We start from the raw sequence: 18822 nt of genomic DNA on the forward strand, positions 1-18822 counted from the left end.
ACAGTTCTCTTCACACCTTCCTATCTTCCACACCCATCACAGGGTCACATTAGGCAGGGCCATGACATTAACAAGAACCATATCCGGAAGTAGATTCTGTGGGGGATGTGCGGGCCAAACCCTGTAGACATTCTAGCCCCACTGGTTAGCTCAAGCGTTGGGGTGGTGATGGACTAAGCTAGGTGTGTCCAAGGAACCTGCCATCAATCACAGGTAAAGGAACCGACAACAGTCTGGACTGATCAAGGCAGCAGTACCTGAATGCGCATCCTGAATAGGGTGTGGGTCGGGGTGGGCTGGGATGCAACGTTCACCAGCTCATGCAAGGCCAAATGGAAGGCCAGACTTTGCCAGGTACTAGCCTAAAACCCAATGGCATGTATGAAAACTGAGTCAGGGAGTGGATCAAGTGGAGGAACTTGGGAAACTCCCCTGGCGAGTCATAGCTCCCACTAGTGAACATGTGGTCCAGACTTGGGGGTCAGACAAGCTGGGCAAAGTAGCTCCAACAGCTGGCTAATGTGTGAATTGGTAATGAAACAGGGTGTACCGGCCAGGACTAAGCAAACCTTAGCCCACAAGGAAAACTAGAAACCAGGATGGAGCACAGGTCATGCCAAGCTAGGCTCTTGCACCTACTGGTCTGCGTGAGCCAGGGATGCTAAGCCACAGTGTCTAAGGCAGGGGCCGGGACAGGTGAGGGGCTGAGCCAAGCTGAGTCAGAGCAACCACTGGCATGTGCGCGATTTATTGCTAGGAACAGGCCCAGTTGGGGAGCTGAGAGGACACCTTAGCTGGGTTGAGGTTCCCACCAATGGGCGTGTGGGCTGGAATGCGGGCTGCGTTCTGATCAGGATACAGTTGTAGTCTCCCTTGACACTGTTAAACCGCGGGGGTTTAACATGTATGGGCCCCAGGAGTCGCCGCCCGAAAGCTCCCAATAACCAGGTCAGAGGCTGCAAAAGCAAGAGGGATTTTATTGACATTCGCGAACGGGCTCCCACTCCACAAGGAGAAGAAGCCCCGATGTCCAGGGGTACAGGCATTATATAGGCACGTATTGCAAGGTGTTAGCCTGTTTGCTAAGTTTTATAGCCCATTCTGGCGCCAGCTCAGGATTCTCTGGCCTCATTTCCTGGGACTAAGGAATTTACTTATCAGGAGACAGAAACTTAGGCCCTCTTCCCATTGTCAGGCCCAGCATGACCATTCCCCTACCTTTAATCTGATCTCGCCAAGCAGGATACAGAAGCAGAAAAAGCATTAACCCTTACTTTTCTCTTTCAACACAAGTGTGGAATGGGACTGGACGTACCAAGCCAGGTCAGACCCCAACACCATCTGGTGTTCTGGAGAACCAGGGTAGATGTGGGACAGATTAGTCTAGGTCTCAACCCCTACTGAGCCATGTGTGAGCCATATGTGGGTATGGACGAGCCATGGCTGGGCTGAAACATCCAACAGCAAGAGCCAGACTGGGTTGAAGGCCAGTCAAGAAAAGCCACTATTCCCACTAGGACAGGAGATGAACTGAGTAGGGCTGGCTCATGGACCCATTGGTATGCGCAAAGTCTGGCATTGGGAGAGGTTCTGATGGAGGAACCTGGGCAACTCCTCTGGCAGGACACAGACCCGGCAGGTAAGCGCAAGAAGCATGATAGGAAACAGCCCAGAATAGGCCATGGAAAGTTTCCCACTGGCATACATTTGGCATGGGTCGGGAGCAGACCAGGCTGAATCAGTTCACGTCATCCACTGGCAAATCCGAGCACCAGAACAGAGTGTGAGTTGAGCCAGGTTTGGTCATGACAAAAACCAGTGCATAATACGGAATGTCAAGGTGAGGTTGCCTGTACTGGATGTGACCACAGCGCCCAACCAGCACACGACAGTCAGGAAGGGAGGGGGTGGAGCCGGCAGGGCGAATATGGGGGGTTCCCTTGCTGGACAGCTACTTCCACTGGAGAGCGTGGGCTGGGATGGGGGCAGACCAGACTAAGCAGGGCTACAACACTTGTGGGCCTCATGTGGACTAGATCAGGGAAAAACCAGGCTGGGCTGATTATTCCTACTGGTGCAAACAAAATTGGAGTGGGTGATGGTTGTTTGGGCCTAGCATCAGCATCAGCTGGCAGAAGCTGGCACTGAGGGCTAATTCTGTCAAGTCAAACCACAGAACCACCTGGAGTGTGCATAATCCGGGAGTGGGAGAGCAACCTGGGAGGGAAATAGTGGGCTCCTCCCTCTTGGGTTGCCACTCCCACGGGAGGGCATGAAAATTAGGACAGGGACTGTCTTGGCTAGACAGAGAGGCACCCTACAACATCCATGAGGGCTGGATTGTTGAGCTGGTTAGATGGAATTAAGCTTCAATACCCATCAACATGTACGAGAGCCAAATGGGATGTGGGACAGACTGGACTAGTCTGCTACACAAACTGGCAAACCAGGGTAGGGGGCAGGCCTGATGGGGGTTATTGTGGGTCGCTCTGACTAGCTGCAGCTCCCACTGGTTTATGTGAGAGCCGAGTGTGTGTGCTGGGCAGAACCAGGCTGTACTGCAAACACCCATTGGTTCCAGTGAAAGTCGGGGCTGAAAACAGAACCAACCCAGCAATTGTAACCACCAGCTGATTGGGACAATGGACTGTGCTGGGCCTTGTACTTGCTAGAACATACAAGAATCTGGTCTGGGAACACCTCAAAGTCTTTTGGGGCATCTCCGCAATCGAAATGCCGGACTGTAAGAACCTGGAAGTTTTCTGCCTGTTGTGATCCCGCCTTAATGGCTTGGCTGGGGGCTGTGTGAACTCCAGCCCTGATAGTCTACATGACACCCGGCAGGACACCTGGCGGGTCACGTAGGCAGACCACTCCTCAGGAAGGAGGTACCTGGTGTTTGATAAGATCCACCGCCCTATAGCTCATCGATTTGTACTTTTTAAAAGTTGCTAGTTTCAAGCCCACCAATATAAGCCTACTAGATCATGACTGTATAATTAATAGCTTGAAATGTATAAAAATTGGGGGGCTTGGGCCCTGGGGCCCGCTCTCTGTTTCTCTCAGGTGCTCTCTCTGGCTCACAGGCTCGCTATTTGCTCCTACTGGGGATCCTGCAGCGGCTGCCCCACCCAGCTATGCTGGGCTGGGGGAGGTGGCTGGGAGATCTAGGTTAGTTTGAATAAACCACCTTTTTGCCTTAGCACGGACTTCAGGCTTGATGATTATCTGGGGATTTCAGAAACTGGCACAACACATACATAAAAATGCTAGTAAATATCTAAAAATAGAAATATCTCTAATTTTGAAAGTTGTTAAAAAATTGAAGCATTGAACTTTAGATAGTCTCTGTTTAATTGGTGACTTAATCAAATGTCTATCCAGCTTCAGTATGCTCTATTCTTGTTCCAATATTTGAATTTGTTAAAACTCTTAAAAAGTTATGAGATGATTTTATTCATTAATTCCTGTGTTTAATTCTCATGATCTAATAGAGCTGTGTTTTCAAGGGTATTTTCTGTTAGGTATTTACTTTGAAATGTTTGGGTGATCATTTATAAGTGACAGAAGTTTTTGATATGTTACTGTTTGAATCAGTTTGACTAAAAGGATGGACATTATAATGAGGAATCTTTGATCAGATATTTTAAGGCCTCTTGGCATATTTAACAGGTTTAATTCTTCTGGTTTTGGGAGTTCTAGAAGGGCCCCTAGCAGCCTCAAACTCAGAAGAATGTGCTTCAAAGGATGTATCTTTCAGTTGGTAAAGTTAATTGTAGGACAGACAACTGGTTAGATCTGTAAAAAAAAAAAAATGGGGGCATTGCTAAAGTTTAATAGTAAACTATAGGTCTATAGGTATGGTTTATTCAGATTAAGAGCAAAATATAATTCTAAACAATTGGTAACTTTAACACACTTAAAAGAATTCTCAAGTAGCTGCTACAAAAGCGGGTTTTGTTTTATAATATGTGTTACCTGATGTACATGTTTATGTGGAAAGCTCTGTAGTCTATCTTAATTGGCTTATAGATGAAAATATTCATAAATGTGAATTGCTAAGCTAACTCCTTTTGAAAATAATGTATGGATACACAATTGAGCTTTTGGAGAGGCATGTCTGTTTCTGTTTTCTCAGGACCTACAAAGCCTGTTCAGCTGAATAGTTTCGAATGTATTCAAATGGACTTACTACTCAGGACTTCAACAGAAAATCCTTTCAAGTGCCGTGATGTACAACAAAAGCCTGACGACTTCTGCCTTCTATCAAGAACTACTACATGGACCCTCATACTGCTGCTGTTTCCCCATGGCGCCCCCTCTCAGCGGGAAGTAGTTAAGAACGGATGACGCTGCCCCTTTTCCCTAAAAACTTTTGGGGCCCATTTTTCTGTTTGGAAATGTAACAGCCAGATGGGATGATAGGCATTTAGGGTCTCTGGTTCCTGGTAAAACTGTCATGTATACATGTAACATCTTAGCACTATGAGATTGTTAAATGTTAGTGTTTTCAACAATACTTGTACATTGTTAAGACTTGGGTACTCCTCATGTCAGGGAAAGTTGTTCTATGGCATTAGACTGGCAGCATGGACGTTAAAGGAATGGAACGGAGTTGTAGCCTTGGGACTGATGATCCTGGCCATGATTGCAGTATTGTTTCCTCTTCTCTGCCGCCTATTCAGGCAATAAGCCCGGGAGCAGGTCATCATTTGACAAACCATGGTGGCTTTAGCTGTGGAAAACCCTAGCACTCAAGTTTGGTTGAGCATGGTGTGATGGGCAGCCAGAGACGGGTAAGATCTGGCAGAGCTGATGACCAACCTAAGACAGGGATCCCACATGCCCCGGGTGGGGCTCCCCATGACGGGTAAGGCGTCAACTGACTGCTGGACAACCTAAGACAGGTGTCCATTAAAAAAGAAAAAAAGGGAGACATGTAGGCCCCGGTCTCCCAAGGGTTAACTCCACAGCTTAGCTTGTTTCTAAGAGGTAACGCAGTGGGAAATCTTGGCCTAATGCATTTAGCCCCTGGCTTGACTGCAAGTTCCCTCTTCCTTACTTCCCTTTGTTAAGATGCCCCCAGGGAAGCTTAGGTGTTACTTGCACATTGGGATAATACTGGGAGGGACTAAGCAGACTATAAAGATGCAGGGGGACCCCAAATAAAGTTGGCATTCTGTGTACAAGAGTGACCCACTGTGTGTTGTCTTGTGTTGTCTTATGTGTTGTCTGTTTGTAACCCTAGCCCCTCCGCTCGGCTCGGGGTAAGCGGCGCGCGGGCATTGCCAACAGACAGAACAAGTCAATCAACCACCTCAGCTCTATGTTGGCAGCGAAATACTGGGCAAATGGAGACTCTATGATGGACTATGTCAATGGATTCTTCAACGACCTCATCGTACTTGGTGGCGAGTTTGGCAGCAATTCATAACTGTTGAAATATCAAAACCACTTGAGCAAGAATCTCGGAGCAAGCTGCACATCCGGGACCTAGGGTGGCTGGGAAACTGGGTGGGGCTTCTCCCTCAATATCCCCCTTTACCTCAGATACATGACGGAAACAATATGGAAATAATAGTCTTACCCACTTTCCTGTAGTCTTTGAACCTTTTTACCCTAATTAATTATGTAAAGATTGTAAAAAATAAAATAAAATAAAATAAAGAATACAGGAATTGGACAATTGCAAAGCCTGTGGTTGGGGGGGAGTTGAGAAAATAAAAGGGCAAGTGTCTCCTTTGTTGCCATGCAAGAGCGTTTTATGGGGTGTTCGAGTGCAGTGGGCAGGTTAATTTGTTGAAGAGCAAGCTGGTTGAGGATAAAATGCAGGAGTCTTTTAAGTGATGGAGAGCAAGAATTCAAAGAGATCCAGGTTGTAGAAAGCGCCCTCATATAAGGCAATGGGGCAGCGTGCCACCCACTGTATTAGATCATTTTGTCCATTAAAAATGCACCCTGAGGGCCCCGCACCTTGCATGCACGGGGATCCCATATGGGTTCTAGACTCTGGACTCCTGGCTCTGGATCGGCTCAGCTCCAGCGGTTGCAGCAGCTTGGGGAGTGAATCAGCTGCCGGAAGATTTTCTTCTCTCTCCTTCCTCTCTGTATATCTGACTTTCCAATAAAAATGAAATAAATCTTTAAAAAAGAATGCACGCGGACGATGCTCCCTCACTCAGGGGAGTCTCGGGCGGCTCAGCCAAGGTGGGCGGGGTTGGCTGAAATCCACTTGAACCCGAGACTGCAGTGAGTGGGGAAGAACTTCCTTCTGGCAGGCAGGTAGCTCCGATGCCAAAGCAGGCTTAACAGAGCAAGAGCACAGCACAGCGGCTTCTCAAAAGAGAAGCCTTTTCAAAGACACGTGGTGGGGAGGAAAGTGTCTGCGGAAACAGTGAGCGGGGTTAAATGCTCTCTCTGCAGGAAGACTGGTAGTAGCAAGCAGGAACCAGAAGCAGAACGAGCAGCCAGCAGCAAGCAGTCTTTCTTTCCAAACGCCAGGAACTGGAGCCCTCCGAGGATGGACAGGCAAGTGCAGGAGGTCGCGGTCTTCCAGGGATAAGAATATGACCCATGGGTTGGCAGTTTAGGAGAGAAGGGGAGAAAGTGCACGGTCCAGTAGCTCCCAAGCCTGGGAGCCTGGAGAGAGGGGCTTGCAGAAAGTTTCTAATAAAAAAGGGTTTTGCACTGTCAGTTTCAAACGATTATCTCTAAACTCAGAAGGCTGCTACTAACTTCCCTCCCAATGTTTGCCTTTACACAGCATTGAGCAAACAGCTGAGATCCTGTTGTCTCTATCGCCTGCTGAAGTTGCTGGTCTCAAGGAAGGAATCAATTTTTTCCGAAATAAGAACACAGGCAAAGACTACATCCTATACAAGGACAACACGCTCCTGAGGGCATGCAAGAATTTGTGCAAGCACCAGGGAGGTCTGTTCATAAAGGATATTGAGGATTTAGATGGAAGGTACAGTCCTTTGCTATTTAACTCACAGTCCTATTTGTGATTAGATTGGGCAGAAAATGTGCTGTTGTAGGAACTTTAAATTTACTAGTTGGCCAGTTTCTTGCCCTGCAAGTTTTCTAATATTTACCCACTTTGGACAGTTCTTGACCTTAGGATGGAATATCTTGCTTAATTTTCCTGTGATTCCTGAGAACTTTGATTTAAAAATGATGTCCAGTTTGATGGCTAATAAAACTTTCAGGTTACGTGTGTCTGTGGAAGCACTTGAACATGTATGGGTAGAGTGCAAATTTACCTTGATTTTGTGTTCAAAGCCCCACTTGCAGATTTCTTTCCTTCTCTCTCAGAAGTGTGTGTGGTGTAGGGAGTAAGCGAAATGTCATTGTCTCGAACTGGCTGAAGAGTAGATGAAAATTTCCTTCACAAATGAGCTGTGATTATGAAAATACCAGAAACCTGCTGTCACTGTCGTGAGAGTTGTCTCTGTTGATCATGTCTTAGAACTGACTCTACATACATGTCTGTGTGGGGCTCCCCTCCCCAGCACAGCAGCCATACCAAGACAGAATGTTTTGTTTGGATTTTAATGCCTGCTAAGAGATGGGAGGCACGCCCGGCAACTTCAGAAAGTACTCTGGGACTTGTGCTTGGATAGGCTGATATCACTACCAACAGATTCAGTCCAGCATCGCTTGATCTAGGTGGATTTTGTCATTTCGTGATGGACCTTTTTTTCTTCCATTGTATAATCAGATCTATTTATCAGGTAGTTCAGTGCCAGGGTCTGAATTGTCTAATACTTGCCTCTTATGATTGTGTAAAAGGCAACCACTCAAATGCAAATTGTTCTTGCACCTGCACAAAGATTTGCTTTGCTGAACACAGTTTCAGGGCCCAGCCTCACCTATTATTTGATTTGTAAATGCCAACCACCATGCACCTGTGGTGTGTGTGAGTCCCCCATGGGACAATAAAAATATATGCATTTACATTCATAAAACAATGCATCATTATAGCTATGTTCCAACTATTTAGGACATTCTTTGGGCTGCCAGCTGTGTGGTAAAACCTCAGGTTAGATGGCCTGCATTTGATCAAGGAAGTCTCAGAGGTGGTTTTTGTCACTGGCTGACTTTGGCAATAGGCATGAGTGGTGAGGCTCCAGTTTTTTTTTGTTGTTGTTTTCTTCTCAGCCATTTCATGCAGTGACCATTTAACCATTTAAAGAGCTTCCGAAGCTTAGTGACTAAGAACATGACCCCTGTCTATATTGTTCTGGGTTAAAAGCCTGACTCTGCCACTCACCTACTTGGTAATAACCATAGACATGTTTCTTAGCCTTTTTGGCCTTCGGAGTTTTCTCATTTATGAAATGAAGATGAAAGTGTTACCTACCTTGTCAGGTTTCTGAGAGGATTGAATCAAACACATTAAAAACCAACACTGAAGAAGGCCATCTGGTGGTGTGTGGTGTGGCTACTGTTATTATTACTAAGTAGTTTCTTGTGGAGCAGGGTGAAGGGATTGTTTCCAAGGGCCCACATAATGTCTGTACCCTGCTGACTTTTCCAAACACAGTGGTCACTTTATTACACACTCCTTTTTCTGCAGTCTTGGTGGGGATGATTCTGATTTCATCTTGCTCTAGCAGGCTAGCCCTGTCTTCTGCAGTCTTGAGAGAAAGAAACAAGGTTCTTACAGCTTTATTCCCCACTGTAGCTCACCAAGCATACATATGTTGAGACAGCATCCCTGCAGTCTCATCCACAGCTACAAATTTAGTCATTTCTATTTACATTCTCTTTGTAACTATTCAGCTGAAAAAAAAAGTCCCTTCCTGAGTACAGCCAGTAATGTTACACCTGTTCTTTCCTGCGCTCCATTCTGTCCTTTTGCTTCCTATACCCAACCATGATATCCCACCCTATCCCAGTTTCCCCTAGAGCACAGGGTCCTCCCATTTCCCCTTCCACGACCCAGAATCTGGCTGAATCTGGAATGCTCTCTTTTTAATTCTTTGAAAAGCTTTTGGCCACTAATAGATGATAAAAAGGATATCATAAAATAATCTTTTGTATATTGAAAAAAATCAGATATACGTTTTGCTTTATAGCTAACAAAGATCGTTTAAAAGTTACATACAGTGAAGTTTAGAAAGGGCAGCATGATCCATTTGTTCAAGTAGACGGTTTTAGATTAAAAAATGTTCGTTTTAAAGCATATCTTCTTCCTCTTTTTTTAAACCTTTAACTCTTTTTTAAAATCCAATGGGGGAGGGGATCTTCACTAGAGAAACTAGACTAAACTAAGAATAAATGGGACTGTTTATACTTTATCTCCAACCACTCGACTCAGTTCAAAGCTCTGATCGGAAATAGAAGAAAGAAAAAAATACTAGACATCCTGTTACAGTCTGGTTCTTATTCTGAAATAAGATTACTACAGCTACCAGACAAAAATACAGAATACTTGGTTAAACTTAAATTGCAGGTTAATAATTTTCCAGTATCGGTGTGTCTTAGCTATTATAAGACATACTTATATTTGAAAATTAATCAGTATTTAAGCAACCTGTATTTCATCTGATAAATGCCTTCTGAAATCTTAAGCCACAGGAAATATTTTCCCTTTGAAATTTTCTCTTTGAACACTATTGTAAGAGTCAGGATTGTAAGTGGTTGTAAATCATGTGTATTTACCATCATATTGTTTCCTTGTATTGGCCCCAGTTGTATCTTAATCCATCTTAGCTTCTAAAACGGAGCCATTTCTGAAGATCAGTTTGTTCTGTTGCCTTTGTTGCTCTCTAATATATGTCACTTTGGGACATAGAATTTATTGTCATGTTTTAAAATCACATATTAATGATTTTTCTCCATGTCTTTGGATATTTGAATATTACTTATCCATAGTTTTTCTTTTGTATATTAAGTGCTCATTTAATTAATTTACTGTCATTGTTAGAAAGTGCATTTAAGCTTAATCAATTTTAGTTTTTATTTTCACTATTTTATAAAGTTAAGTGTAACTGTTTCTCCAGGTCTGTTAAGTGCACAAAGCACAACTGGAAGTTAGATGTGAGCACGATGAAGTATATTAACCCTCCAGGAAGCTTCTGTCAAGATGAACTGGGTGAGTAGCATCAGTATTCATCAGTGTGGTCCACTATTGCTGTCAGAAATTATTTCCAGTGTCACTGAAATTTTGGGAGCATTTTTATTTCAAATATTTTTTAACTGGTTCACTGTCCAAATGACCACAATGGCTAGGGCTGAGCCAGGCTAAAGTCAATAGCCTAGAACACTGTCTGGGTTTCTCATGTAGGTTGTAAGAGCCCAGGTACTTTCGGTTTCCATCTGCTGCTTTCTCAGGTATGCTAACAGGGAGCTGGACAAAACTGGAGTAGCTGTTCATGTGGGATGCTGACATTGATGGCAGAGGCTTACAATGTTGCTGGTCCTACATTCTGTTGTAAGTTGTTAGATCTCTCTCTCCATTTTATTGACAGGCAAAACTATAAATATGGGTTTTGCAGCTGTTAATTGGCTCAATTACAATTCTAGGCTTGAATTCTGAAGCAAAAATGATTCAGAATGCCCCACTCCACCGTATGTAAGGATATATCTATAGCTACAATATAGGAAGTGATCGACAGATAAATCTAATTGGTTGCTATCAGCATTTGCCTTGCATGGTCATGTTTTAGAGTATCTTATTGGCTAGAAGTTCAGCTGCTATGATTTCCTATTACTCAGTTTCTTGGCTACAAATTATATTATTACATTGAATTACAACTTGTTTTCATATTGAATTTGGATTGAATTCATTAAATTGGGAGGCTACTTTGGGTCAAACTTTACAAGATGGATTTCAATCAAACATCAGTTATAGAGTTCTAACTTATCAAAATTGTTTTGTCAGTAAAAGAAGATACCTGTGAGAATCCCTAAAACTGACTACCTCTCAGCAGTAAGTTAGGCATTTAAGTCTATTACTGCTAAGAAATTTTTTTATGAGTAGATTTTGGTCTGATTTTGGAAATTACTGAAGACTTCATGCCAGGGATAGTGTCTGTGTTGGTATTTAAAAGATGATCAAAATTTCAACAGGCATACAAGAGAAAGAAGGGCATTCCTGGGAGAAGGAACAACTTAGGGAATATGTCATGTGGCTGAATGTGTAGTTGGTTGGCTGGAATGTGGGTCATGTTCATCAAAGTAGTGAAATATAAGACATCAAAAATACATTGCAAAGAATCTTGAATTCTAGTTTGAGAATTAAGATTAAATCTCATATTTTCCCAAGTGTGTGCCAAGTACCATGTTGGCAATCTGTGTAAATTATTTCATTTTACTTTTATGTTAACCCCACAGTATGGTAAGAGGGATTCAATAGTGGTGCATAATTTTTAAAATCAGATTTATTTATTTATTTACTTGCTTACTTACTTTAAAGAGTTAATGAAGGGCCTGATGTGATGTCTCAATTGGCTAATATGCCCCTTGTAAGTTCCAGGATCCCATATGTGCACTTATTTGTGTTCCAGCTGTTCCACTTCATATCCAGCTCACTGCCTGCTGCCTGGAAAAGCGATGGAGGATGACCAAAACCTTGGGACCCTACATCATGTAGGAGACCCAGAGGAAGCTCCTGGCTTCAGATAGGCTCAGCTCCAGCCATTGCAACCATTTGGGAAGTGAACCAATGGATAGAAGATCTTTCTCTCTGTCTTACCTTCTCTCTGTCTTACCTTCTCTCTGTAAATCTGACTTTAAAATGAAAATAAATAAATCTGAAAAAGAAGAGTTGCTGAGATATGGAGAGATAAAGAAACAGATCTTCAATCCAAAGATTGACTCCCCAAATGGTTACAACAGCCAGGGATGTGCCTGGCTGAAGCCAGATGCCAGGAACTTCTGCTAGGTCTTCCATGTGGGTTCAGGGGTCCAAGTACTTGGACCATCATGTGTGTTTTCCTGGGCCCAGTAACAGGGAGTTGGATCGGAATGGAACAGCTGAGTCTAACAGGACCCATATGCAATGACAGTATTGCAGGCAGCACCTTAACCCATTTGTACAACACCAGCCTTGGAGAATCATTTTCTTCTAGCTATGATTTGTCCTCACTAAAACCAATGTTGAAATTTAAACCTCAGCATAATGTTGTCAAGTGGTAGTGGGGGTACTCTTAAGGGATAATTAGATCATGGAGGCTCCATCTTTAAGAACAGGTTCATTCCCAAAGCCTATGAAACTGTCACATAATGCTAAATATTAATTAAAAATAAATAAATTAAAAAAAAAAACAAACAAGAACAGGTTCATGTCTTTCACTTCACCCAAAATTAGGTCACAAGACTGTGTTAGTTCATGAAAGCTAACTTGTAAATCAAGGTGGGCTCCAGGCCTAGCACAGTAGCCTCTTGGCTAACGTCCTCACCTTGTATGTGCCGAGATCCCATATGGGCACCAGTTCTAATCCTAGTGGCCTGGTTTCTCATCCAGCTCCCTGCTTGTGGCCTGGGAAAGCAGGCGAGGACGGCCCAAAGCCTTGGGACCCTGCACCCATGCGGGAGTCCCAGAAGAGGTTCTGGGCTCCTGGCTTTGGAGAGGTGCAATTCTGGCCATTGAGGCAACTTGGGGAGTGAATCAACAGACGAAAGATCTTCCTCTCTGTTTTTCTTTTCCTCTGTATATCTGACTACAGTAAAATAAATAAATCTTTAGAAAAAAAACCAAATAAGCAAGATGGGCTCTGGTGTTTGACTCTTTCACACTGTCACTCTAAGAGATGTTCCTACCATGTCAGGACAAGTATATGTTGGTGCTGTGTCTTGGACTTCTATACCATGACTTAATAAATCTCTTAATCTATTGCCCAGCTCCAGGTATTTAGCCAGCAACAATTCAAAAGGAAATAAAGCATCTGTGACTCACCTATCTCTGTGCCTACATACATCTCTTTGCCTTGTGTTACAATAGATGAGCTGAATCGGCTTGTAAGATTTCCTTGTTCCTTGAACAGGAGTCCTGTTTCCTCATATTTACCAGAGGACTATTTTCCTGTAGTTACCCCTCTTCCTCTGTGTTGTGGATCCGAGTCTCCAACATGAGTGGCAGGGACCCATGTACTTGGGTCATGTGCCAGTGTTTTTCCAGGTCATTAGCTGGGAGGTAAGTTAGATGTAAAGCAGCTAGGACTTGAATTCGTGCCCATATGGGATGACGGCATGGCAGGAGGGGGTTTAGCTCATCATGCCATACCACTGGCCTCTCCCTCTTCCATTTTGAAGGATTCTAATGTCTACATTAGGCCACCCAGATAATTTAGGCTAACTCCCCATTTTAAAGTTAGCTGATTAGCAACCTTCTTTTCATCTTCAACTTTAATTGCACTTTGCTGTGTAACCCAATTTATCATTTCCTGTGTATTAGAATGTTGACATCTTTGGAAATCATTAATCTATTTTATCACAATCTCCTGTTTTTTGATCCTTGCACACTTAGCCCCTACTAAGTCTCCTCTGCTGACTCACGCATTCTAGACTTTTGATGTTGAATACCCTTGAACTCTGTCCTAAGTTCTCTTTATATTAACTCTAAGTGACTACATTTACTCCACAATTCTAAGCAGTGTCTTTATTCAAAGAAATACACCTTCAGCTTGGAACTCATCTCTGAGCTCCAGACCCCAGATCCAACTGCCTATTAGATATCTTAGCATGAATTTCCAGTGGCCAGTGCAAGCATGCAGCCAAAACCAGAACTCTTACAGTCCAATCTCAGCCTGTCCTTAAAACCTTTGCTTCTCCATCTTTCCTGTCTCTGAAGCGGTTCCACATCCATTTTAGTGAATCAAAGTTGGGAGTTATCCTCGAGCTTTCCTTCTGTCAATCCCCACATTCAACCATTAATAAGGGGACTACCATATCTCCAACTGCAAGATTTACCTCCATCACCCTGTACTGTGCAGTTGACCTTCCTACTTCCATGCTTCCCTTCTCCAACACACTATCCCTGTAGCACATGGTCTGAGCATCTGCTTTTGAAAAATTCATGTTAGTTTATTTTATTCCCAAATGTGAAATCCTGCAGTGGCTTCCTCACACATTGATGAATGTATCTACATTTTGACTCAGCAATTCCACATTCAAGAGCATGTCTCAACAGATGTTCTCTAGTATATTAAAAGGTATCAGGGCTTCCTTAAAAGTTTTTGGGAATAAGAATCAAGATGACAGAACATGTTTAAACAGAATGGAGAATCTTTAGCCAGGGTGAAGCAGAGAGGGTACATTCCAGAAAATAGAAGAGGACAGGCACCTAGAGACTCTCGGACACTGCAAAAAAGTGGAGACAATGGAGTGGTGTTGTGGTGACCAGATATTCCAGCGGCAGTCAGTGAACAGTGAATTAAGCACTGCCACTGAAGCTCCACCAGCAGCCAGGTGAGAGGGGTAGTTGACAGAGAGCTCAGGAGGTGAATCCAGGCAATGAGCTACCCGTCCTGCTGATTTGCTTGATTCAACCTGGAGCAGAAACAGAGCAGCAGACCCCAAGTAGCTGGTTCAGGAACAGGGTGAATCTCCCAACTCAAACCTCAACCAGAGAAGCATAAGGCAACATCTTGTTTAGTGAGGCAAGGCATGTGGGACAGGACTGTGCATTCTCTGAGCTGGGAATGAACTCATTTCTAGTTCAGTGCATTGCATCAACATGGAAGCCCACAGATTCCACCCAAAATACATCTGGGTAGCCGCCAGACCTAATGGTCATCAGATCAAGAACTCCACCACTGGCAGATCAGGTGCCATTTTGTACAAAGTGGCAAAGGCCTTGAGACTGAGGGACAACCGTGAGCTACACATGCGCTGAGCTGAAAGTGAACTCATTGAGCTCAATGCATTGCACTGGTCACACATTTTAAAAAATGCTGAATTTGGCATCCTATTGATCAAAATAGGTTCAAGTAGCCCTCAGAACTTATGGCCAGCAGGTTCCTGCAAGATCAGCACCACCAACAAACCAGTTATTTAGGACACCTGGCATCTCCCTAATCCTAGGAACTGCTCCAACTGGAAGTTGGAGAAAGGTTGTACAGAAAATGGTGCAACCTCAGCATGGTATCTCAGGAGGTAGGGAGTGGGATGCCAGAAGCTGAGGCTATGCAGACTGTGGTGGAAATCTAACACAAGAATCCAGACCTGAACCTCACTGGAGGGAGTGGCACAAGTGACTGCAAACAAAGAAATGTGTACCGACTGTATTAAGTAAAATTGAACTGTAGACCTGTGGGTGACAGAGCTTAGAAACCTGCCCCAAGGAGAAGAATCTGATAATCAGAAGTACATTGACCAAGAGCAAAAAAAGAGAAAAAATGCACAATGAATACTACTGAAGACTCCCCTGCAAAGGAGCAAAAGCCTTTACCAACATCAGAGTTAATTGAGGAAGACATTGAGAAAATGGGGGATACAGAATTCAAAACACTGTTATAAAGTTTCTTATCAACAATGAGAAGCACATGCAGGAATTTAAGGAATATGTCACATAGGAAATAGTAACACTGAAACAAAATCAAGCAGCTATTAGAGATGAAGGACACAGTGGAGCCAATTAAAAATTCAGTGGATAGTTTCCACAATGGAATGAATGAGGCAGAAGAAAGAATCAGAATTGGATGATATTTCTTGCCACAATGGTGAAACAATCAAAAAGCTGGAAGAGGATCTGAGAAATTAAGAAAAATATTCAAGAATTAGAAGACACTATTAAAGGGCCAAATATGAGTTATGGGAGTACCAGAAGGTGAAGAGAAGGTGCATTTAAAATATATTTAATGAAATAATATGGGAAAAGTTCTTTAATCTGGAGAAATTACTGGGAAACAGCCTCCAGCAGGGATATAGAACTCCCAACAAGGTTGACAAAAAACAATCCTCACTGTGACACATAATAATCAAGCTCTCATTAATAGAACATGAATAAAAAAATCCTTAAATGTGCATGTGAAAAAATGAATTGGCACATAAAGGAATGCCAATTAAATTCACAGGAAACCTCTCACAGGAAATGCTCCAGGCCAGAAGAGAATGAAGTGATATATCCCAGATTCTAAGAGGAAAAAATTGTCAACCCAGAATAATATACCCAGCAAAGCTTTCCTTTGTCTTTGAAAATGAAATAAAATTAATTTTTTTTTCAGTGCCCTGCGAGCTGATTTAATGATGTAAATATAAGCTGCAAGTTGATAGGGCAAAAATAGGTAACACACAGATGTGAGAAGTAAAAGTGGAAGCTGTAGTACGACTATATAATATATAGACAGAGTGGACAGTGTGATAACTTCTACACATCTGGGAAGACATGCAAAAGAAAATGAAATAAAATTCTTTGACAGCAAAGCAAAGCTCAAAGAATATGCCCCTTCTAGACCTGCCTTACAAATGATACTTAAAAACATTCCCTTGTCAGAGAAGAGGAATAGCACCCACCAAAACCAAACGTTTTTGTTTGGTTGTGGAGAACATCCCAGTAAAATAACAACAGGAGACTAAATTGATCAATGAACAACTCATTGCTAAAATGACAGGATCAAATTACCACCCATTCATATTAATACTGAATGTAAAAAATTAAACTCATCGATCAAATGTCATAGATTAATAGACTGTATTGAAAAACTCAATTACCTGCTGCCTAAACGAGATACATCTCACAAAGATCAGCAAAAACTATGTCTCATGGATTTCAATGTTTTTGTTTTTCATTTAATTTGTTTAAAAGGTTTTTTAAATTAATATTAAATCATTCACAAACTCATAGGTCATACAGTAGCATCATTTTATTCAAGAAGATTCCTGATTTCCTTTTTCATTTCTTCAGCGACACATTAGTTATTTGGTAGCATATTATTTAACTTCATGGCATTGTAAATTTTTTTTTCTTCTTGCTGATTTTGTACTGAGGCTTTTCATTTAAGGAGATGTATAGTAACTATATAATGGAGACTATCATAGGCAGATGTGAGGATACAATGCAGTATGCATCTCTACTTCCAGATCAAAAGTAGACTTTCAATGAAACTGTTAATATATCTTAACAATAGGATGCTGGATTCTGCCAGTGTCCATGCCAGCAATGTTGGAATTAGGACTATTGCAATTATATGGGGAAATCAGTTTGGGGAAGAGGGGATTTGCAGGAAGATTGGGCAAATCCCAGATCATATGGAACTATAGCATAAAATAATATTAATAATAATAATAACAAATGAGAAAAAAAGTTTTTGGGAAAGCAGCTAAAAGATGTACAAGCCTATTTTGGTGAAAAAGACCTTCAAATCCATATGTAAGTTTTCCATAAGATAGACATGAATCTTCAGAAAACCTTTCATGTGAGTCTGAGTATATTCATTCACACCAATACTCTTTACAAAAGAGGAAAATTAGAAATAAGTTTTACATTAAAGGTGACTCTAATGCATTCCTAAAGTGAGAGTACTGTAAAAACCATAGTAACAAGAGAAAAGACTTCATATTTATAAAGCCAAAACAAGGAGTTACAAGTATTATTTACAGTATGACCTAATTATGAGAAAACTATGCACCTAAGCACATGTAGGCAAATGTAAGGGCAGCCTTACGTGTATTAGAACTGAACCAGGTGCCTCCTGGACTGCACCCCCCCCATCTGTGTACTTTGCTTGTACTTCCTCTGTGTTTGTTTGGACTCAAATCCACACCATACTATACAGTGTGGAATGTCAGGGTCGCTCTGACCCACGGGTTTCTATGAGAATAGCTTAGAGTGACTTTTGGAAAAAGCATGCGTGCACAGGCGTTCTCCATTCCCCTTTGTACAAACATGTTGCTCATTGAGATGTGAGGTTTCATTCTTGCATTCCAGCAAGGCATGGTGCCATTATGGGGCAGTTGCTAACTGTAACACATCATCCTTGTTTTACCTTTCACTTGTAACAAATAAACCCAAAAGGGTGACTTTTTCTAGATAATCTGAAGGTTGATCTAGGCCCAGCAACCAATTATTACACTGTATAAATTATTGGTTATAAAACTGATAAGAAGCATAGGTGTGTGTTTCATGAGAAACCAACATGCACCCCTATGTTCATAGCAGCACAATCAGTAATTGCAAAAACATGGAAGCAATCAAAATGCCCATCAGCAGAAGATTAGATAAGAAAGCTATGGTTCATCTACTCCATGGAATACTATTCAGCTATTAAAAAAAACCAAAAAAACAAAATGCAGTTCTTTGTGGCCAAAAGGGCCCAACTGGAAACCATAATGCTAAGGGAAATGAGCCAATCCCAAAAGGTTAGATATCACATGTTTGCCTTAATTTAAGATGATATGATGTCAATATGCAAAATAGTATCTGTAAAATGTAATATTATCTTAACCTCAAACAGATTATCTCACATGCAATCAGATATTGTGAAGCAACCAACGAACCAACAATAAATGTGAGTCAGACTGCTTATGATCTACATCAAAGAATTGTAAAACTTAATATACTTTTAATACCCTGTGTTATTCCATAAGGGGGTGGAGGAGCGGAGAAATCTTCCATCACCCTAGAAGGTGTGAGGAAGACGTGAAATATTAGTTACTCCTCACTAGGGTATTGAGGATTTCTCTGCACATCCCTCCTAAAACTGTTCTGCACCTAAACTGTTGACATCTGTCTTGTTGGAGTTATAAGCCAGTCTAGACTACCCGGAAAAAAAAAAAGCCAGGTTCAGCAAAATTATGCTTCAATGCTATAAAAGGCTAAATGTTATAATGAAAATAGACACAAGACAGCTGAACAATAATCTGTAGCTATTTTAA

At 42.2% G+C, this 18822-nt stretch overlaps 1 protein-coding gene across 1 annotated transcript in view; it reads left to right on the forward strand.

Annotated features, from left to right (window-relative positions):
• Nucleotides 1–6758: 6758 nt before the first annotated feature.
• Nucleotides 6759–18822, forward strand: part of LOC101520931 (cytidine monophosphate-N-acetylneuraminic acid hydroxylase) — a gene marked incomplete at its 5' end in the record, with an annotated part of 60169 nt that continues 48105 nt past the window's right edge. The window contains 2 exons of the mRNA XM_004593112.3: nucleotides 6759–6967; nucleotides 10008–10099. Of these exons, the coding sequence (XP_004593169.3) occupies nucleotides 6759–6967; nucleotides 10008–10099 (301 nt within the window). The remainder of the gene's footprint in view (nucleotides 6968–10007; nucleotides 10100–18822) is intronic.

This window comes from Ochotona princeps, chromosome 1, assembly GCF_030435755.1.
Source record: "Ochotona princeps isolate mOchPri1 chromosome 1, mOchPri1.hap1, whole genome shotgun sequence".
Lineage (NCBI taxonomy): Eukaryota > Metazoa > Chordata > Mammalia > Lagomorpha > Ochotonidae > Ochotona > Ochotona princeps.